Consider the following 15063-nt stretch of genomic DNA (forward strand, 5'->3'; position numbering starts at 1 on the left):
AACAGGTTGTCAGAGTTGTAAGGAATACCAAATCTCTTTTGTACTAGAATTAACTAAGTGATCTTATTGTGGAGGGTAATTAGCTTTAGAAACAGACATAAAAAAAAGAATTCTATGTGCAAAATGCACTCTTAAGAGTAAAACCAAGCTTCATCTGCTTTTGTGAGAGCCACAAACAGAACTGTAACAACCAATAGACACAGAGTTCTGTAGAGCACTCAATTAAAATGTGACCTTTTCTGTGGCAAGTCCTTTCAAAATAAAATGAATTTTCTCAACTAAACAACAGGTTCTCAGAGTTGAAAGGAATACCAGATCTCTTTTGTACTAGAATTAACTGAGTGCTCTCATTGTTGAGGGTAATTAGCTTTAGAAACAGACATAAAAACAAATAAATTATTTGGATATAATGTGCAAAATGTGCTCTTATGCTTCATCTGTCTTTGTGAGAATGACAAACAGACCTGCAACAACCTGCTGATAGACATAGAGCTCTTTAGAGCACTGAGTTAAAATGTGACCCTTTTTTGTGGCAAGTACTTTCAAAACAGACTAACTGAGTGCTCTTATTGTGGAGGGTCATTAGCTTTAGAAACAGACATCAAAACAAATAAATTATTTGGGTATTATGTACAAAATGGATCGTTATGCTTCAGCCTCCTTTGTTAGAGCCACAAACAGACCTGTAACAACCTGCTGATAGACATAGAGCTCTGTAGAGCACTGAATTAAAATAAACAAAATAAACAACAGGTTTCCAGGGTTGTAAGGAATACCAAGTCTCTCTTGTACTAGAATTAACTGAGTGATCTCACTGTGGAGGGTAGTTAGCTTTAGAAACAGACAAAAACGAAGATATTCTTCTGGTTTAATGTGCAAAATGCATTCTTAAGCTTCATCTGCCTTTGTTAGAGCCACAAACAGTACTATAACAACCTGCTGATAGACATAGAGCTCTGTAGAGCACTGAATTAAAATGTGACCCTTTAATGAAGAGTGCACTTTCAAAATGAATTCAGTTTTCCTGACTAAACGACTGGTGTCCAGTGTTGTAAGGAATACCAAGTTTCTCTTGTACTAGAATTAACTAAGTGCTCTTATTGTGAAAGGTGATAAGCTTTAGAAACAGACATGAAAACAAAGAAATTCCTTGAAAAAAAAAAAGCAAAATGCATCCTTTCAATAAAACCAAGCTTCATCTGCCTTTGTGAGAGCCATTAGCAGCAGAGTAACAACCTGCTGATAGACAGAGAGCTCTGTAGAACACTGAATTAAAATGTGACCCTTTTATGTGGAGCGTACTTTCAAAATAAAATTAATTCTTTTGACTAAACAACAGGTTTTCAGGTTGGTTAACTGGGCCAATCCTGATGGGATGCTTGAAAAAACACTTATGAAGTGCAAGCTGTAGTTGAGACCTCAAACTTGAGTCCTCTGAACACGACTTACAGTTTAAGGCTAAAGGGTGAAGAAAAGGTGGAGGTATGTCTGCTTAAAAGCCCTTACATTTGCATATTCTGCCAATATGTGCAGCCCAAATATCAGGAGAAATGTTCATATCTGCCAATAATATTGTGCATCCCTGTTAAATGCACCCCATCCTTACCTTGGATATACCTTAGGCTACTACAATGCATTCCCCTGAGAGCAAGCATGCCCAAGAAGAAGACAGGCACACACACACACACACAAAAAGACAGCAAGCTGCACCTGTAAGGTGCAGGGCTACAACTTTCCTACAGAGAGCACAAGTTGCCTGAGAAGTGTGAGATCTTCCAGCAGGAACAGGAGGACGTGCAGCGCCAAATTCACCACCAACCAGTGAAGGAGTCAAAACAAGAGCGGCTGTCACCCGTCAGGAGAGGAGGGAAGAATTAGCAAACGTTCATATCCCACTGTTAGAGCCCGTGGATTGTTTTTACCATCATTCATCTCCTCTAAAATCCATGAAGTATTCCTGATTTGGAGAAAGATGCAGCAGCGTTGTCTGAGCACAAGTGAGAGGGTCCAGTTCAGGGGGGGGAAAACCCTTTTGACTCGAATTAAGGGGAGGCATACATGAGGATAAAGGAAAGAAAAAAAAGGAAGGAAGGAGGAGGGCAGGGAAGAAAGTATTGGTGGTGCCAGACGCAGCGGCAGTAAGAAGCGTACGTACGTGCTTTATCTTAGCGGCTGAGAGTGTGACGTGATATTGCAGCCTGCTCCTGGAGCTCTGCAAGCAGCGAGCAAAGCGCGTCTATTTCTCTCTCTGTTGTAACTCACTAGCCCCCAACATCTCACATCCACCCACTACGGATCTTTTTTTTTTTTTTTTTGTAAATCCTCCCCCCTTTTTTTCCAAAGGGGGGGTTTGTGCGACTTACAGGAGAGGAAAGAAAAAAAAAACACATCAGTGGGAGTAGAAATAGAAACGTGGAGGAATAATTCATGGTAATACTGTAAGAATTGCTCTCTTCTTTTTCATCACTCCAAGAATTTCTTCCTCTCTCTGGGTGTCTCTCTCGGTCTTTCTCCCCCCTTCTCTCTCTCTCTTTTCTCTCTCCCTCTTTCTCGGTGGCTGGCGTGTGTTGTTGCGCTCCGTTTTGATGGGAAAAACCCAGAAGAAGAAGAAGAAGACGGGGGGATATGAGCGGGCAGACCGGAGTGTAACGCATTTTATTTTCATCCATTGAAGCATCTTGTTGCGCCGGACTTGTATCGTCGGGAATGGGGAGTATTGATTCACAGGAGGGCTGCAGAATTTATTTATAAAGGATGTGGTCAAGTATGTTGGGAAAATAGCCATAGCTTCCGCAGTGTAAGGTAAGATTATTATTATTATTATCACTGATGATTTCTGTCATTATTGTGATGATGTGCTCAGAATGTCATTTTCATACGCCATCCGTCTGTTAAAGTTTCGCCTCCCCGTGTTAAATATGTGTCCCGTCTATTCAACATGATGGCTTTTGGAGCTTTCATCCCCTCGTATTAGTGCAGGGTGCTTAACAGATGATTTTAAAGAGCTGATCTCTCTCTTAAGAGGCAAAAATCACTTTAAAGCGCAGAGCGTCGAACTGACACTGCATGAGATGGAGCACGAGCCTCTATATTCAGATGTCCTCTCGAGACCAAATTGCTCTTAGAAGCCCCGGCAATAAAATCAGCGTCTCTTGACGACTGTTTTCTCCCCTCCAGAATACTGATTCCCCCCCCCCCACTCGTGCAGACTCGGTCGTGAATCTTGCAGGGAGTGATGTGGAATCATATGGATTTATCGCGACTAAAAGCAGCTTCCACAAATCTTTATGTAACGCGTTTATTCTCCTAATGTGCTGTGACGTGCAGCTTTTATCACCCCCCAAAAAATGAGAAGAAGTTGAATTTATCTCCTCTCCAGACTCTGGTATCTATAGCCTACTTCAACGCCTACACACGTGCACATGCACAGTTTGGGACACGCACGCGCTGCTGTGTGACACTGCTCACAGCTGCATTGCCTGTAGGATTAAAGCAATCAGGACATCGCATTGCATTCTCTCTCTCTCTCTCTCTCTCTTCCTCTCTCGCTCTCTCTCCATCGCGCACAAACACACTAAGGCGCGCGCAGGCATGCCAGCTCAAACACACAAACATGCATGCACGCACAGAGACGCACACTGGCTCTTTATCAAATTGCATTGTCAAATATGTCAAGCCCTGAATTTCGGAGACATGCAAGTCGTAGTTGCGCGCAGGGAGAGAGAAAGAGAGGGGGGGTGGGGGGTAAGAGAGGAGAAGCCATGGTGACCATGCAGACAGACAATTTCAGTCTGTGGATTTGACTCCCTTGTGTTATCTAACTGTCGTGTGAGGTGGGGAAACAGACTAAATCACGAAGAAAACAGCTTGATTTGGAGCGAAAAAAAGATCCTGGTTACTGCGTAAAAATGAGCAGTCGCATGGCACAGCCTCCTGAACCCTGCACAGACTTTTAACGCCAAGCCTTCTCTCTCAAAAGTCAAATATTATTAAATTCTATCCATGAATGTATCTGTAGGGATAGTGCCATACCAAAAACGACCCAATTATACACGTCTAAATGACTCACATTATTGCACCCCCCCCCTTTAAAATAAATAAATAAATAAATAATGGCAAGAGCAGCCACAAGGTGGCAATGTTTGCACAAAGTAAAGTAAGAAAGGAGGCAGGATGGGGATGCAAAAGACATGTTGCTGGGGTTAATGTGCCTTTTCTTCCCCCATTTTCATGGCCGAATGTGATAAAAAACACGCGAAGCACATCAATCACACCTCACAGCGATCATCCATCATGCCTTGTGTGTCCTCTGATTTAAAATCCCTCCTGTGTGACTCTCTCCATCTCTCCCTGCAGGCCAAATGACATAGGATGAAGGCTGTTCGAAACCTGTTGATTTATATATTTTCCACCTATCTTCTGGTTATGTTTGGATTAACTGGTGCCCAAGATTATTGGTGTTCCACTCTGGTCAAGGGGGTCATTTATGGATCATATTCGGTGACTGAAATGTTTCCTAAAAACTATACAAACTGTACATGGACGCTGGAGAACCCAGACCCTACCAAATACAGCATCTACCTGAAGCTATACAAGCGAGACTTGAGCTGCTCTGAATATTCTTTGCTTGCTTATCAGTTTGATCATTACTCACACGAAAAGATCAACGAGTTGCTGAAAGTCAACGAGTCTATAGTGTACCTATGCGATACAAAGAATATTTATGTATTTTTGCTGTATGACAAGAATTTCGTTCAACTCCGGAGAGTTTTCCCTTATGATTATAACGGATTGACGCCGCAGAAGCTGGATGAGGAGGAGAAGTCCATTGTGGAGTTTTTGGTGCTGAACAAGGCAAGCCCCAGCCAGTTTGGGTGTCAAGTGCTTTGTACATGGCTGGAAAACTGCCTGAAACTAGAGAAAGGGACGGTGGAGACGTGTGGGATCGTGTACTCAAAATGCACATGTCCTCAGCATTTAGGCGATGGAGAATCAGAGAGCATGCTCATGCTCAACAACGTGGTTTTACCTTTAAATCCACAAACGGAGGGTTGCTTGTCTCCCCAACTACAAGCTGGGCAGGTCTGCAACCTGAGTGCAGAAGTGAAACGGCCTCCTAAAGAAGGTGAGTATCCTGTCATCTTCCCTCTATATGCTGACATAGATGTAGCTTTAATGGACTTAATGTATGCATAGATAAGAAAGTAATCATGTCAGTTAAATGTGCACGTCAATCACTCCCTTCTCTGCCCTTATTGCATGTTTGAAGTGTGATGGCCCATGAAACAAAGAGCACACATAGATCTGTAGACTGGCTCAGGAATGAGTCAAAAACAAAGCTGCCAGAGGAGTTGGGTGTAGTAAAGACCACAGCAGCACAAACCAAATCCACATTAAATCAAAAGGGGTCTTTTATTTGGTTGGACTGAATTCAAAATGCACTATCATTGCTGTGAATTTAAAATGGCTGTTTTTCTACACATCAGCACAGAGTTAAAATGGCTGCAAATCCAAAGATTATTTCTGTGTTTTATATACATTTATGTCATCCCTAATAAGACGAACCAATGTGAAGGCATCTTTTGGCTTTTAATGGCTCCTGTGTCACATGGAACCATTGGGATCATGGATGCTGCAGCATCCGATTGGATCACATTGCTCATGCAATGCAACTAAAACTAATAATTAAAACAATTTGGTGGGAATTAAACTTTTCTCTTTAAAAGAAGGGCTACTTGTCCAGTGTTGCCATAGAGCAATGCAACGTGTTTTGTTGGAATTGAGCTCTCGTGACCATAGAAACTGGTGTAATCTGCAGACACACGTGTAAATGCATACATGCACCACCTGCACCTGCACCCAATTGTACACGCCTGAATGAACATTTTATGGTAAGCGGTCGGAGTGATTCTGTTCATTAGTGTCACCAGGTAGCATGGGGAAGGGTTTATTTTGTACTTAACACACTTGTGCAGCTCTTTGAATTACAAAGGGAGCCCTGCCTGACACATAGCTGCTTGCATTATAACAGATAGCAGAGAACAAACCCCAGAGGAATCTTCCCTGCATTCTTCTGAGGTGAGGTGCATTTACCGGGAGACACAAAGGAGGGGCATTCATCATGGCACGCTGAACCACAAATAATGAGTCAACCTTTAGATTTTTTGGGGGAAAACAGGAGCACAAATGTTACAGAGCTATACTTACCAGAATAACAGCTGCTATAATAGAACCCTGGAGAACAGGTGGCAGATTTCTAATCAAAAAGCCATTTGCTGCATCACATTTTTTGACTAGCTTCTACTATGCCTTGGGTATTTTCAGTGCTTTTGTAAGAGTTATTCTTGCTCTAAATTTCCACATGATTTATTAAGTGGTTAGCCTCCATCAAGCTGGATGATAAACTCATTTTAAGTATCGTTCACCTACCCTTTCAGTAGAGCCCTTAAGCAATAATGCATGCAGTCACTGATGCAAATTACCATTACAACTCGCCCTGCGGTCAAGTAGCATGTGCAGCAACAGCAGAGAGGATGACTCAGCTGCCTTTTCTGTCCGATAATCCCATCAATTAATGAATCTGCTGTTTAAATTACAAATATCACGAGGAAGTCTAACAAAAAGAAGCCCCTCCCCCTAAATAACATTTGACATTTTTCTATCAGCATGTTAATAACAGCTTAAGAGCACAGCTTATTTTTTTCCTCTCAGAAGATTTTCCACAAGCTTCTATTTATAGGGCGGGTTGATGGGAGGTTTGAATAAATCCGTTTTCATCTGGATAACGGGGGGAGATCACCACTGGGTTTAAAAGAGCACTGCGTCTCCTGTGGAATCACGATGACAGTGTGGGTGTTCCTGATGAAGAATAAAGCATTACAAACAGTCGACAAGGGCTCCATTTGATAAAATCGCTGCTCTTTGATCTTCTCAGTTCCTGGTGGAGGATGGCGTCAGAGCACATCAAAGGACGGCAGAGGCTGGAGGTTGTATACTCCAGCCATGCCACTGAAATGCCCAAGCAGCCTCTGACTCCCTCTGAGGATGACAAATATTAGAAAGCTCCTAATAATCAGGGTGATCATGCCGACAAAGGACAGTCCTCATGCCTTCATTTAAACAGACACCAACACAGATGTCCTAACTAGGATGAGTCATTTATGCAGTTTTATTTTGACCATTTTTTTCTCCCATTTCATGAATAAAAGTTGTAAGAAGGAAGCAGTGCAGTGGCGCATTCACAGCAAGACAGCTTTAATTCCCTGATGCTCTTTTTTTTCTTCTTATTCTGCTTTCGTGTGGGTTTCCTCCCACATCCCACACATGCAAGTCAAGTAGGCTGATGACTCTGAGCTGCCCCATAGGTGAATGAGTGACTGTCTGCTCTGGGATGACGTGTCCACGCTGTTTCAGGCTTTTAATCCAGTGAGTGCTCTGATTCGGCAGTGTGAATCAAAATTTCAGAGGTGGCAAATTAAAAATAGGTAAAAGCTGGGTGGGGGAGGTTTCACAGATTTGATAAGCTGTGACAAATTTAGCTTTGCCTGGGGCATTTATTTTGCAAGCATAGGTAGAAAGTACAAGTGGTGCTAGGAAATGAAGCTTTAGTGCAAAAAACTGCAGTTCCTTGAGTGTCCACTTGAGGCTGGCTGCAGAAGCACCAAAAGTGACACGCACACCACATGTTAAAATGCCCCATTTTGTAGTTGAAATAATTGTGTTTAAAGTCTGGTTTCAGTTGATTTTTGTGGAAAGGGTTAATGTCTTTAAGGACACACACTGTCCTGGAGGTAAAGTCATTAATAACATGTCCATTTTGGTTTTAAGAGGGATACAAGGCAAGTCAATTAGGGGTATGACTGATATGATTATTAACCAGCACAATGCGCTTTGTTTCGGTATTTCCATTGGCTAAAACTGGGACGGGGCAGGGTTGTCAGGTCATGGTTTTCCCACGGAATTAGGCTACTTTCAACATACTGCCACGGGTAGATTTTTTTGTCCGCTGGTTGAGCAGACCCATTTTTCTGTCTTGTGTATGAGTATTTAATTTCTGTAGCAGAACAAACTACTCTATTTACACTCAAGTACAACTAAAACAGCAAGCAGAGAGGCAGGAAAACATGGAACATGGCACACAGACATTCACACCACCCACCGAGAAGCAGAATGTCTGCGGGCAATCAAGCAATATATGCAGTGTGGCAGAGGTTTTACTGTATTATTTTGAATTTCAGTATTGGGCTTGGTTTTGGGCTAGTTTTGGGCTAGTTTTGGGCTAGTTTTTATCAACTATTGGGCTGGTTTTGTCACACAGACCTGGCAACCCTGGACAGGGGTTGTCCAAAAACAGAACATGTTAGTGTTATATGTATTTCACAGGGACATTGGACACAAAGCCTAAAAACAGGACTGTCCCAGGTAAACTGAGATGTTTGGTCATCCTAACTGTCCAGCACTATTATTTTAGTCTTGTTTCGTCTCCTTGATGATAATTAGGCTTACCTTTGTCAAAGTTTTGTAACTGAAGATCTATTCTTAACTAGCCTTTGTCTCGTAATTTTAAAGGAAAAAATCAGTTGACTAACATTTGTAGTCATACTTTCAGCCACTGAGCTTTGCAAGGGCCTTTATTTTGAAATAATGGGTAGTAAGTGTAAGTAGTGCAGAGAAAAAAGCCTTAGTGCAAAAAACTGCATTTCCTTTAGTGTCCACTTGAGGCTGACTAAAAAAGCACCAGTCAACGATACCACATGTTAAAATGCCTAGTTTTGTAGTAGAAATAAGCGTGTTTAAAGTCTGGTTCAAAATCAGTTTTGGTGGAAAGGGTTCATTTCTTAAAGTTGCCACACTGTCCCGGGGCTAAACTGATTAATAACTTTTCTGTTTTGGTTTGAAAGATTGAGAATTAGAGGCATGGCTGATATGGCCGCTAACCAGCACAATGTAGCTGTTTGTTAGCAGGCTTAGCATTCAGCTCACTTTAGTAATGTTCCAAGGGGAATTAGTTCACATCTGATTCATAAAAAATTCAGATTGCCTTTAGTCGACATTTCTAAAGTAAAGAAAACATCCAGAAAAAAGTTACAAACCACAGCAGCAGGATTTTGTAAATGGTGATTGGTTGGTAGTAGATAAAGCTTGTTTAGAGTCTGGTTCAAAATCGATTTTGGTGGAAAGGGTTCATGTCTTTATGGGCACACACTGTCCTGGGGCTAAACTGATTAATAACATGTCCATTTATTTTTGAGGAAGATACAAGTCAAGGCAATTAGGGGCATGGCTAATATGTCTGCTAGTCAGCACAATGTAGCTGTTTGTTAGGAGGCTTAGCATTCACCTCATTTTAGTGAGGTAATAATTCCTAGGGGAATTATTTCACATCTTAATCAAAAAACTCAGATTGCCTTTAGTCGACGTTTCTAAAGTAAACATCCAGAAAAAAGTTACAAACCACAGCAGCATTTGGTAAAAGGTGTAGGATTGGTTCAAAGATTGTGGCTAATGTTTGCTAGGTGACAGTGTTTGTTTTAGTAGCTATTTGAAATTTATTCCAAGTCCTTAGATTAAAGTTACTTTATATTCCATTTTTAACAAGTTTGCTTTGCTAAATGCTACTAGACTAAATATAACACAATGCACCTTTAATGGTGCCAAGCTGGTTTACAGTATAAAGCTAACGTTAACAGTGCTAGCACTGCTGCTGCTGTTTTCAATCCTGTGCTAAATATCACCCAGTACTTTGGTAGTTTGCGATTATAACTCAGCACAGCCTCTAAACATCTTTATCTGCATGTTCTAGATCAAAAGAGTGTACTTTTTCTATAAGATGCTAGAAATTCACTGTTTAAATCCAAATAAAGAACATCATGGCAGCACGGCAGTAGTCTTCAAGAACAGCTACAGTGGCTACTAGCAGTAAGCAGCTACCTTGCAGCTCAGAATGAGTGTTTGTCCAGGGCTTGTGGGCCTAAATGTTAAAAATATAAAGAATTAGTTAAACCAAAACATAATTCTGGTGTCGACTACCTAGGGATCTGACTTTATACTTTTAATAGCACATCCAGAGAAGGGTGAGAAAGTAGCACCTGCCACCAACCACAGGGCTTTGATTATTATATCTTTTTACTTAATGCTGCTTAGAGAATAGAATGGCAGGTAGATGTTTCAATCCACTAGCCACGGTGGTAGGTTGAATTCAAACTCCAGTCCCTACCAACGTTAGCAGTACTAGCACCACCAGCCTTCAATCTTCTTTGCAGGTTGGCTTCCACTTTCCAGAAAATCCTCCCTCAATGCTTGAAGTAGATGTTAGTATAAAACCTGACACAGTCTACATACAACTTTATTCCCATTTTCTAGATTTAACCAAGCTACGAGATGCCATCGGTGCTATCGGTTCAACATTGTTTACATTGAATCAAATAGCATGATAGTAGACATTAGCATAGCTACTAATGACTGGAAGCTGCCTTAATGTTTAGGTGGACAGGGATTATGGGCCTAAATTGATGAAAAGATATTAAATATTATGTTAACCAATTCTGTTACTACCAAGGGATCTGACTTTAAATGTTTAGCTGGACAATTGTGTGCATCCCTACCTTAGCTACACCTTTTTGACTGTAAGTTTGTTTGGGTAGGCCACCACAGACTGGTTTTAAAAGTCATCTTCAGTTTCCAAATGGATGGTGTGACTCAGACTTTGTCTAATACTTTCACAGCCTATGATGGAGAGGCATGCAGGCGCCAGATAAGAACTACAAGCAAAGCATCTTCTCACCCAGATATCCGCCCTTTCTCTCTCCAATCCTGTGTATTATCATTGGTTACATAAAAGCAAGCTTAAATCCTCCAATTCACAATTGTAACGTTCAAATCATCCACAAATTGCACTCGCCTCCAGGAAAGCAACAACATCATGAGGCATTGTCTTGCATTGTGGCTTAGTGTACAGGACCGCCCTTGGCTTATGGGAAAAGTGTGTCATTTCTTGTCCCGTTTTGTTGCCAGTTTTCAAGGATCAGGGTCAAGGAGTCTCATTGTCTGACAGCTTTGTTGCATGTCCTCCGAGGTTTTTCCCTGTTAATGAAGCCTGGGACAGTGATGTTAGTGCCACTCTGGTTCTTAGAATCGCAACAATCGCCTTTTGCTTCCTGACATATTGTCACTGCAGAGCCTGCTTTACAGAGAAATACTTATATAATGAAAATCCAAAATGGTTCATTCAAACCTTATTTTGATTCTATCAGATATCTCGGTTCATATAGCTCAGCTCATCTCTGCCCACGCTTTCCATTTCCTGTTGTCACTGACTTGTAGGTAAAAGCGGGAAAAGATGACAAGTGCTGCAGTGACAGAGAGATGCTTTCAGGAGATATGGCTTTTGTAATTTCGTTTAAAAACAGATAATGATACATAGAAGTGAAGCTCATATTGGTGTAAAATGTTCCGATAAATATTTTATGAGACCACAGAGTTGGCCTCTGAATTCATTGTTGGTACAGAAAGTGGGTTAGAAGTGACATCACACGTTTCAGTCCTGATCATCTGATTTCCTCTTTAGAGTGAACAGTTCACACTTTGAAATCTGATTTATATCATGCAGTATACAGCACTGTGGAAGATATGGGCAAGGAAATATATCCACTTTTTAAGGTATACTGATACATTTTCAAATAAGACATGGGAAAAAGCAATATTCTTTACATCAATATATTATTGTTGATTTGAAAAAAAAAAAGCCAGGCCTGATGTTCACACGAACTAAGCAAAATGTAACTTAGTGTTTCATTTATTTATTGTCCTTTTTAATTTGTTATAATTATTATTTTCTTTAATCCACTATCCTTAATGGTGGCCTAAATGTTGTGATATGGGTTCACTATTCTGTGTTGGTGGGATTAAGGAAATAAATTAAAGGATCAGTCCAAATGAGGAATTATCATTCTATTTTTTCTATTTAATTTCTTTTAGGGGCATTTTTATGGTTAGTTTGAACAAAATGGGAGTGATTGATACCACAGGACCAGAAATAGAAGTCCTGGAGACCCAATATTAGTTTTTTGTTTTTTCAAAAATTGCAGGAAAAGCTCTGCAACACATTGGCTACACTTAGAAAAGTAGGTAGAACTGACGAGAGGTGGTTTTTGCAAGTTACACCCACTCTTCCCAAAGTGTTGCCATTGTATTTGTGCAATTTTATCTCTCTTTTGGTTTAAAAAAAGACTGAAGATCACAAAGCTTTGGGACTTTGAAATAAAGGATTTATCGTTTTGATCACATGGTATTTGAACACAGTATGTGAATCCCACTGCCTGGGGGTAAAACAATAATAATGTGATGAACAGGGAACAGTGCTGCTCATTTTGGTTTCATGGACAAATTTCTTATAATAAGGGAGAAAAGGTGTTAAAAGTGTCCTTCCTGGTGTTGTTTACTTACCCAAAGAATTATGGGATTGCTTGCAGCACGAACCAGGAAGGGCATTTTTAACAGCTTTTCTCCCTTGTTAGCAAATACATCCATGAAACCAAAATGTTGGTTTACTGCTGAGTAAATACACCATATGGAGCACTGTTTTTATAAACCAGAGTCCTCAATTCAAAATGTAAGTTCTGCTTTATGCGGCAGTCTTTCACCTAACATCTATTGTTTGCATTGCAGTGATAAACAAGTCATGCCTGTTTCGGTGGCTCTGTCATGACAGCTGTTGTAACAAGACACGCCCCTTTATAATCATAAAAATGAGGAGTTTCTCTGTTTGTATTGGAAATATTTGAGGTAATGTAAGACCTCAACTAATAAACATTGTCTTAAAGCCTGATAAATCAAATACAAGACAGAGAATTCTCTCTCTTTTTTTTGTTTTTTGGAACTTATTTAACCTTTAAGGTTTATTTAACCTTCTACTGAAATCCAAAAAAAGAAAAGTTGCCATAAAATGTCACTTTTTTATGTATCACATTTGATACATTAGGCATTTTTGGCAATTGATAATCCACTGGTGGGCATTTTTATCATTTATCTGATTGTATTTCAAAGGGTTTTAAGTGATTTATTAATCATGCTGATAGTATAGAGGTCTCATAAAAGTATGTATCAATAATGATACAATGTTATTTAAGGGGTTAAATAACATTGGAGTAAACCCTTTTTTTAAACTCATAAAAACATTTTATCAGGAAAAATGCATAATTTAGCTTTAAAAGGAAAGACATTTCAACAACCTAATTATATAAGAATGGCAGTTTTAACTCTCGCTGTGTTAATATTCTGCATTTTCTCATCGTCCAAAAGTGACCCGCCTTTACTGAACTACTAAAATTAGGACTGCATGATATTGAATATTTAAATGTAGTTCACACTTAAAACTGTATTCCTTCAAACAAAATCTCAAGTTTGAGGATGAACAAATTAACAAATCTCAGTCCCTAAAACACACCTGAAAGTGTCAGGAAAGATGATGGATGAGGAGAAAGACTTAAGCTGACTTAGGTCTGCTGGTTCAGCCTAAAACTCCACTAACTTATTTGTTAGTATAGCCAGTATTTACAGCTGATAAAGGCAGATTATAATAACTAAAAGATTGATTGTAAATATTAGCAGAAATGTTCATATCTGTCCATTCTGGCAAATATAACATCAATAATAACGTGCATCTCTACCTAAAATAAAGCTACTTGAATGACTTTTATACAAAAAGCATTTTGCATGGAACCACTTTCACCACTTTGCACCACTTTCACGTATTATTTAAGAGCAAAAGGATAAAATAACACCATAAATGCAGAACAAAATCCTGCAGTACATAAAGATGTTGGTGAGTCATTTTGACCCCAAGACAAGGTGAGCATTAAGGAGTTTGTCTGCAAGTTTGTATAAATAAAAGAGATATTGGATGGCTAGGACTTCTATTTTTTGTTGCAATTAACCAAACAGGTTTCGATTTGATTTTTACGAGACTCATATCCAAGTTAATAATTCTGGTTTTTATTTTGTACATAGAAAATATCAAGATCTGTATCGTGTATCGCCATTCAGCAAAAAAATATTGAGACAAGATTTTGGGTCCACATGGCCCAGCCCTAATAAATTGTATAAAATGTTTATATGAATTTAATTCTGTTTAAACTGGCGTTCTTAACATCAACCAGCACTAAAATGACAAAGAGGGAAATAAATGTGACATCTCTTTACTGCTAATATGAAGGTTATATCCACTTTAAGACTCCTCGCAGATGCTTATTTGCGCGGTTGCAGATGCTCGTTTTATCATTACAGCTCCTGACGACACAGCCGTGTGCCATGTGGAAAATGGCAATAGGATTTTATTGGCAAATGAAATGTGTGTGAAGCGTTCTAATGCACTGTCACCCGCCAAAGTCCTGAGCACTGCAGCAGCTCAGCCTCGCCGCCTCACATAGTGGGGCCTTTTATTCACTTTGGATCTCAGTCAAGTCACTCAGTAGTCACACTGCATTATGCTCACCCCCATTGTTCAGTACACTTGGAGGCCATTTTAGTTCCAATTCAGTGAAGGAGGGAGCTCAGCTCAACAGCACAGAATCTGTTTGTTTTATCTTAGACATGCATTATTTGTCTTCAGCTATAGTAAATATCCAGAATGGCCAGTGTCCCTCTTCCCTCTGTATTCCTGGGCTGAATCCTCCTCATCTTTGGCTCTCGGAGTTTTCCGATGCTATATTTCCTCCCTGGTGTCTTCTTTGTTTGTTCTTCCATATTCAACCTCCAGAGGCTGCACAGAAAGTGTGATAGACTGCAAGACCCTGCGTCAGTGGGAAGTGACAGCCATCTTCTTTGTCTCTGTCAGAATTTTCCCTTGTCAAAAAAGAAAGATGGTGCAGAGTCTGAGCCAATTCCAGACAGTTTTGAGACAAAAAACAAAACAGCTAAAATGAGGTCAAACATTTAACCAGAAATGACTTTTCCAAAGGGCTGTGATTTTTGAGGAGAGATAATGGAGTCTGGAAGAGAGCAAACATTTCTTTTCTGTGTGAGGCTCAAAAATATACATACATTATATAAACTGCATATTTTTCA

General features: G+C 40.0%; 1 protein-coding gene across 5 annotated transcripts in view; it reads left to right on the top strand.

Moving 5' to 3' along the window:
- The first annotated feature begins 2338 nt into the window (after positions 1-2338).
- The window catches only part of adgrb3 (adhesion G protein-coupled receptor B3), a 253558-nt gene continuing 240833 nt past the window's right edge, over positions 2339-15063 (top strand). For 3 of the 5 annotated variants that reach the window (XM_041789905.1, XM_041789907.1, XM_041789906.1), the window contains exons 1-2: positions 2339-2802; positions 4357-5125. In XM_041789905.1, the coding sequence (XP_041645839.1) occupies positions 4372-5125 (754 nt within the window). In that variant the 5' untranslated portion in view covers positions 2339-2802; positions 4357-4371. The remainder of the gene's footprint in view (positions 2803-4356; positions 5126-15063) is intronic. The other 2 variants (XM_041789908.1, XM_041789909.1) reach the window with 2 other exon arrangements.

This window comes from Cheilinus undulatus, linkage group 6 (assembly GCF_018320785.1).
Source record: "Cheilinus undulatus linkage group 6, ASM1832078v1, whole genome shotgun sequence".
Taxonomy (NCBI): Eukaryota; Metazoa; Chordata; class Actinopteri; order Labriformes; family Labridae; genus Cheilinus; species Cheilinus undulatus.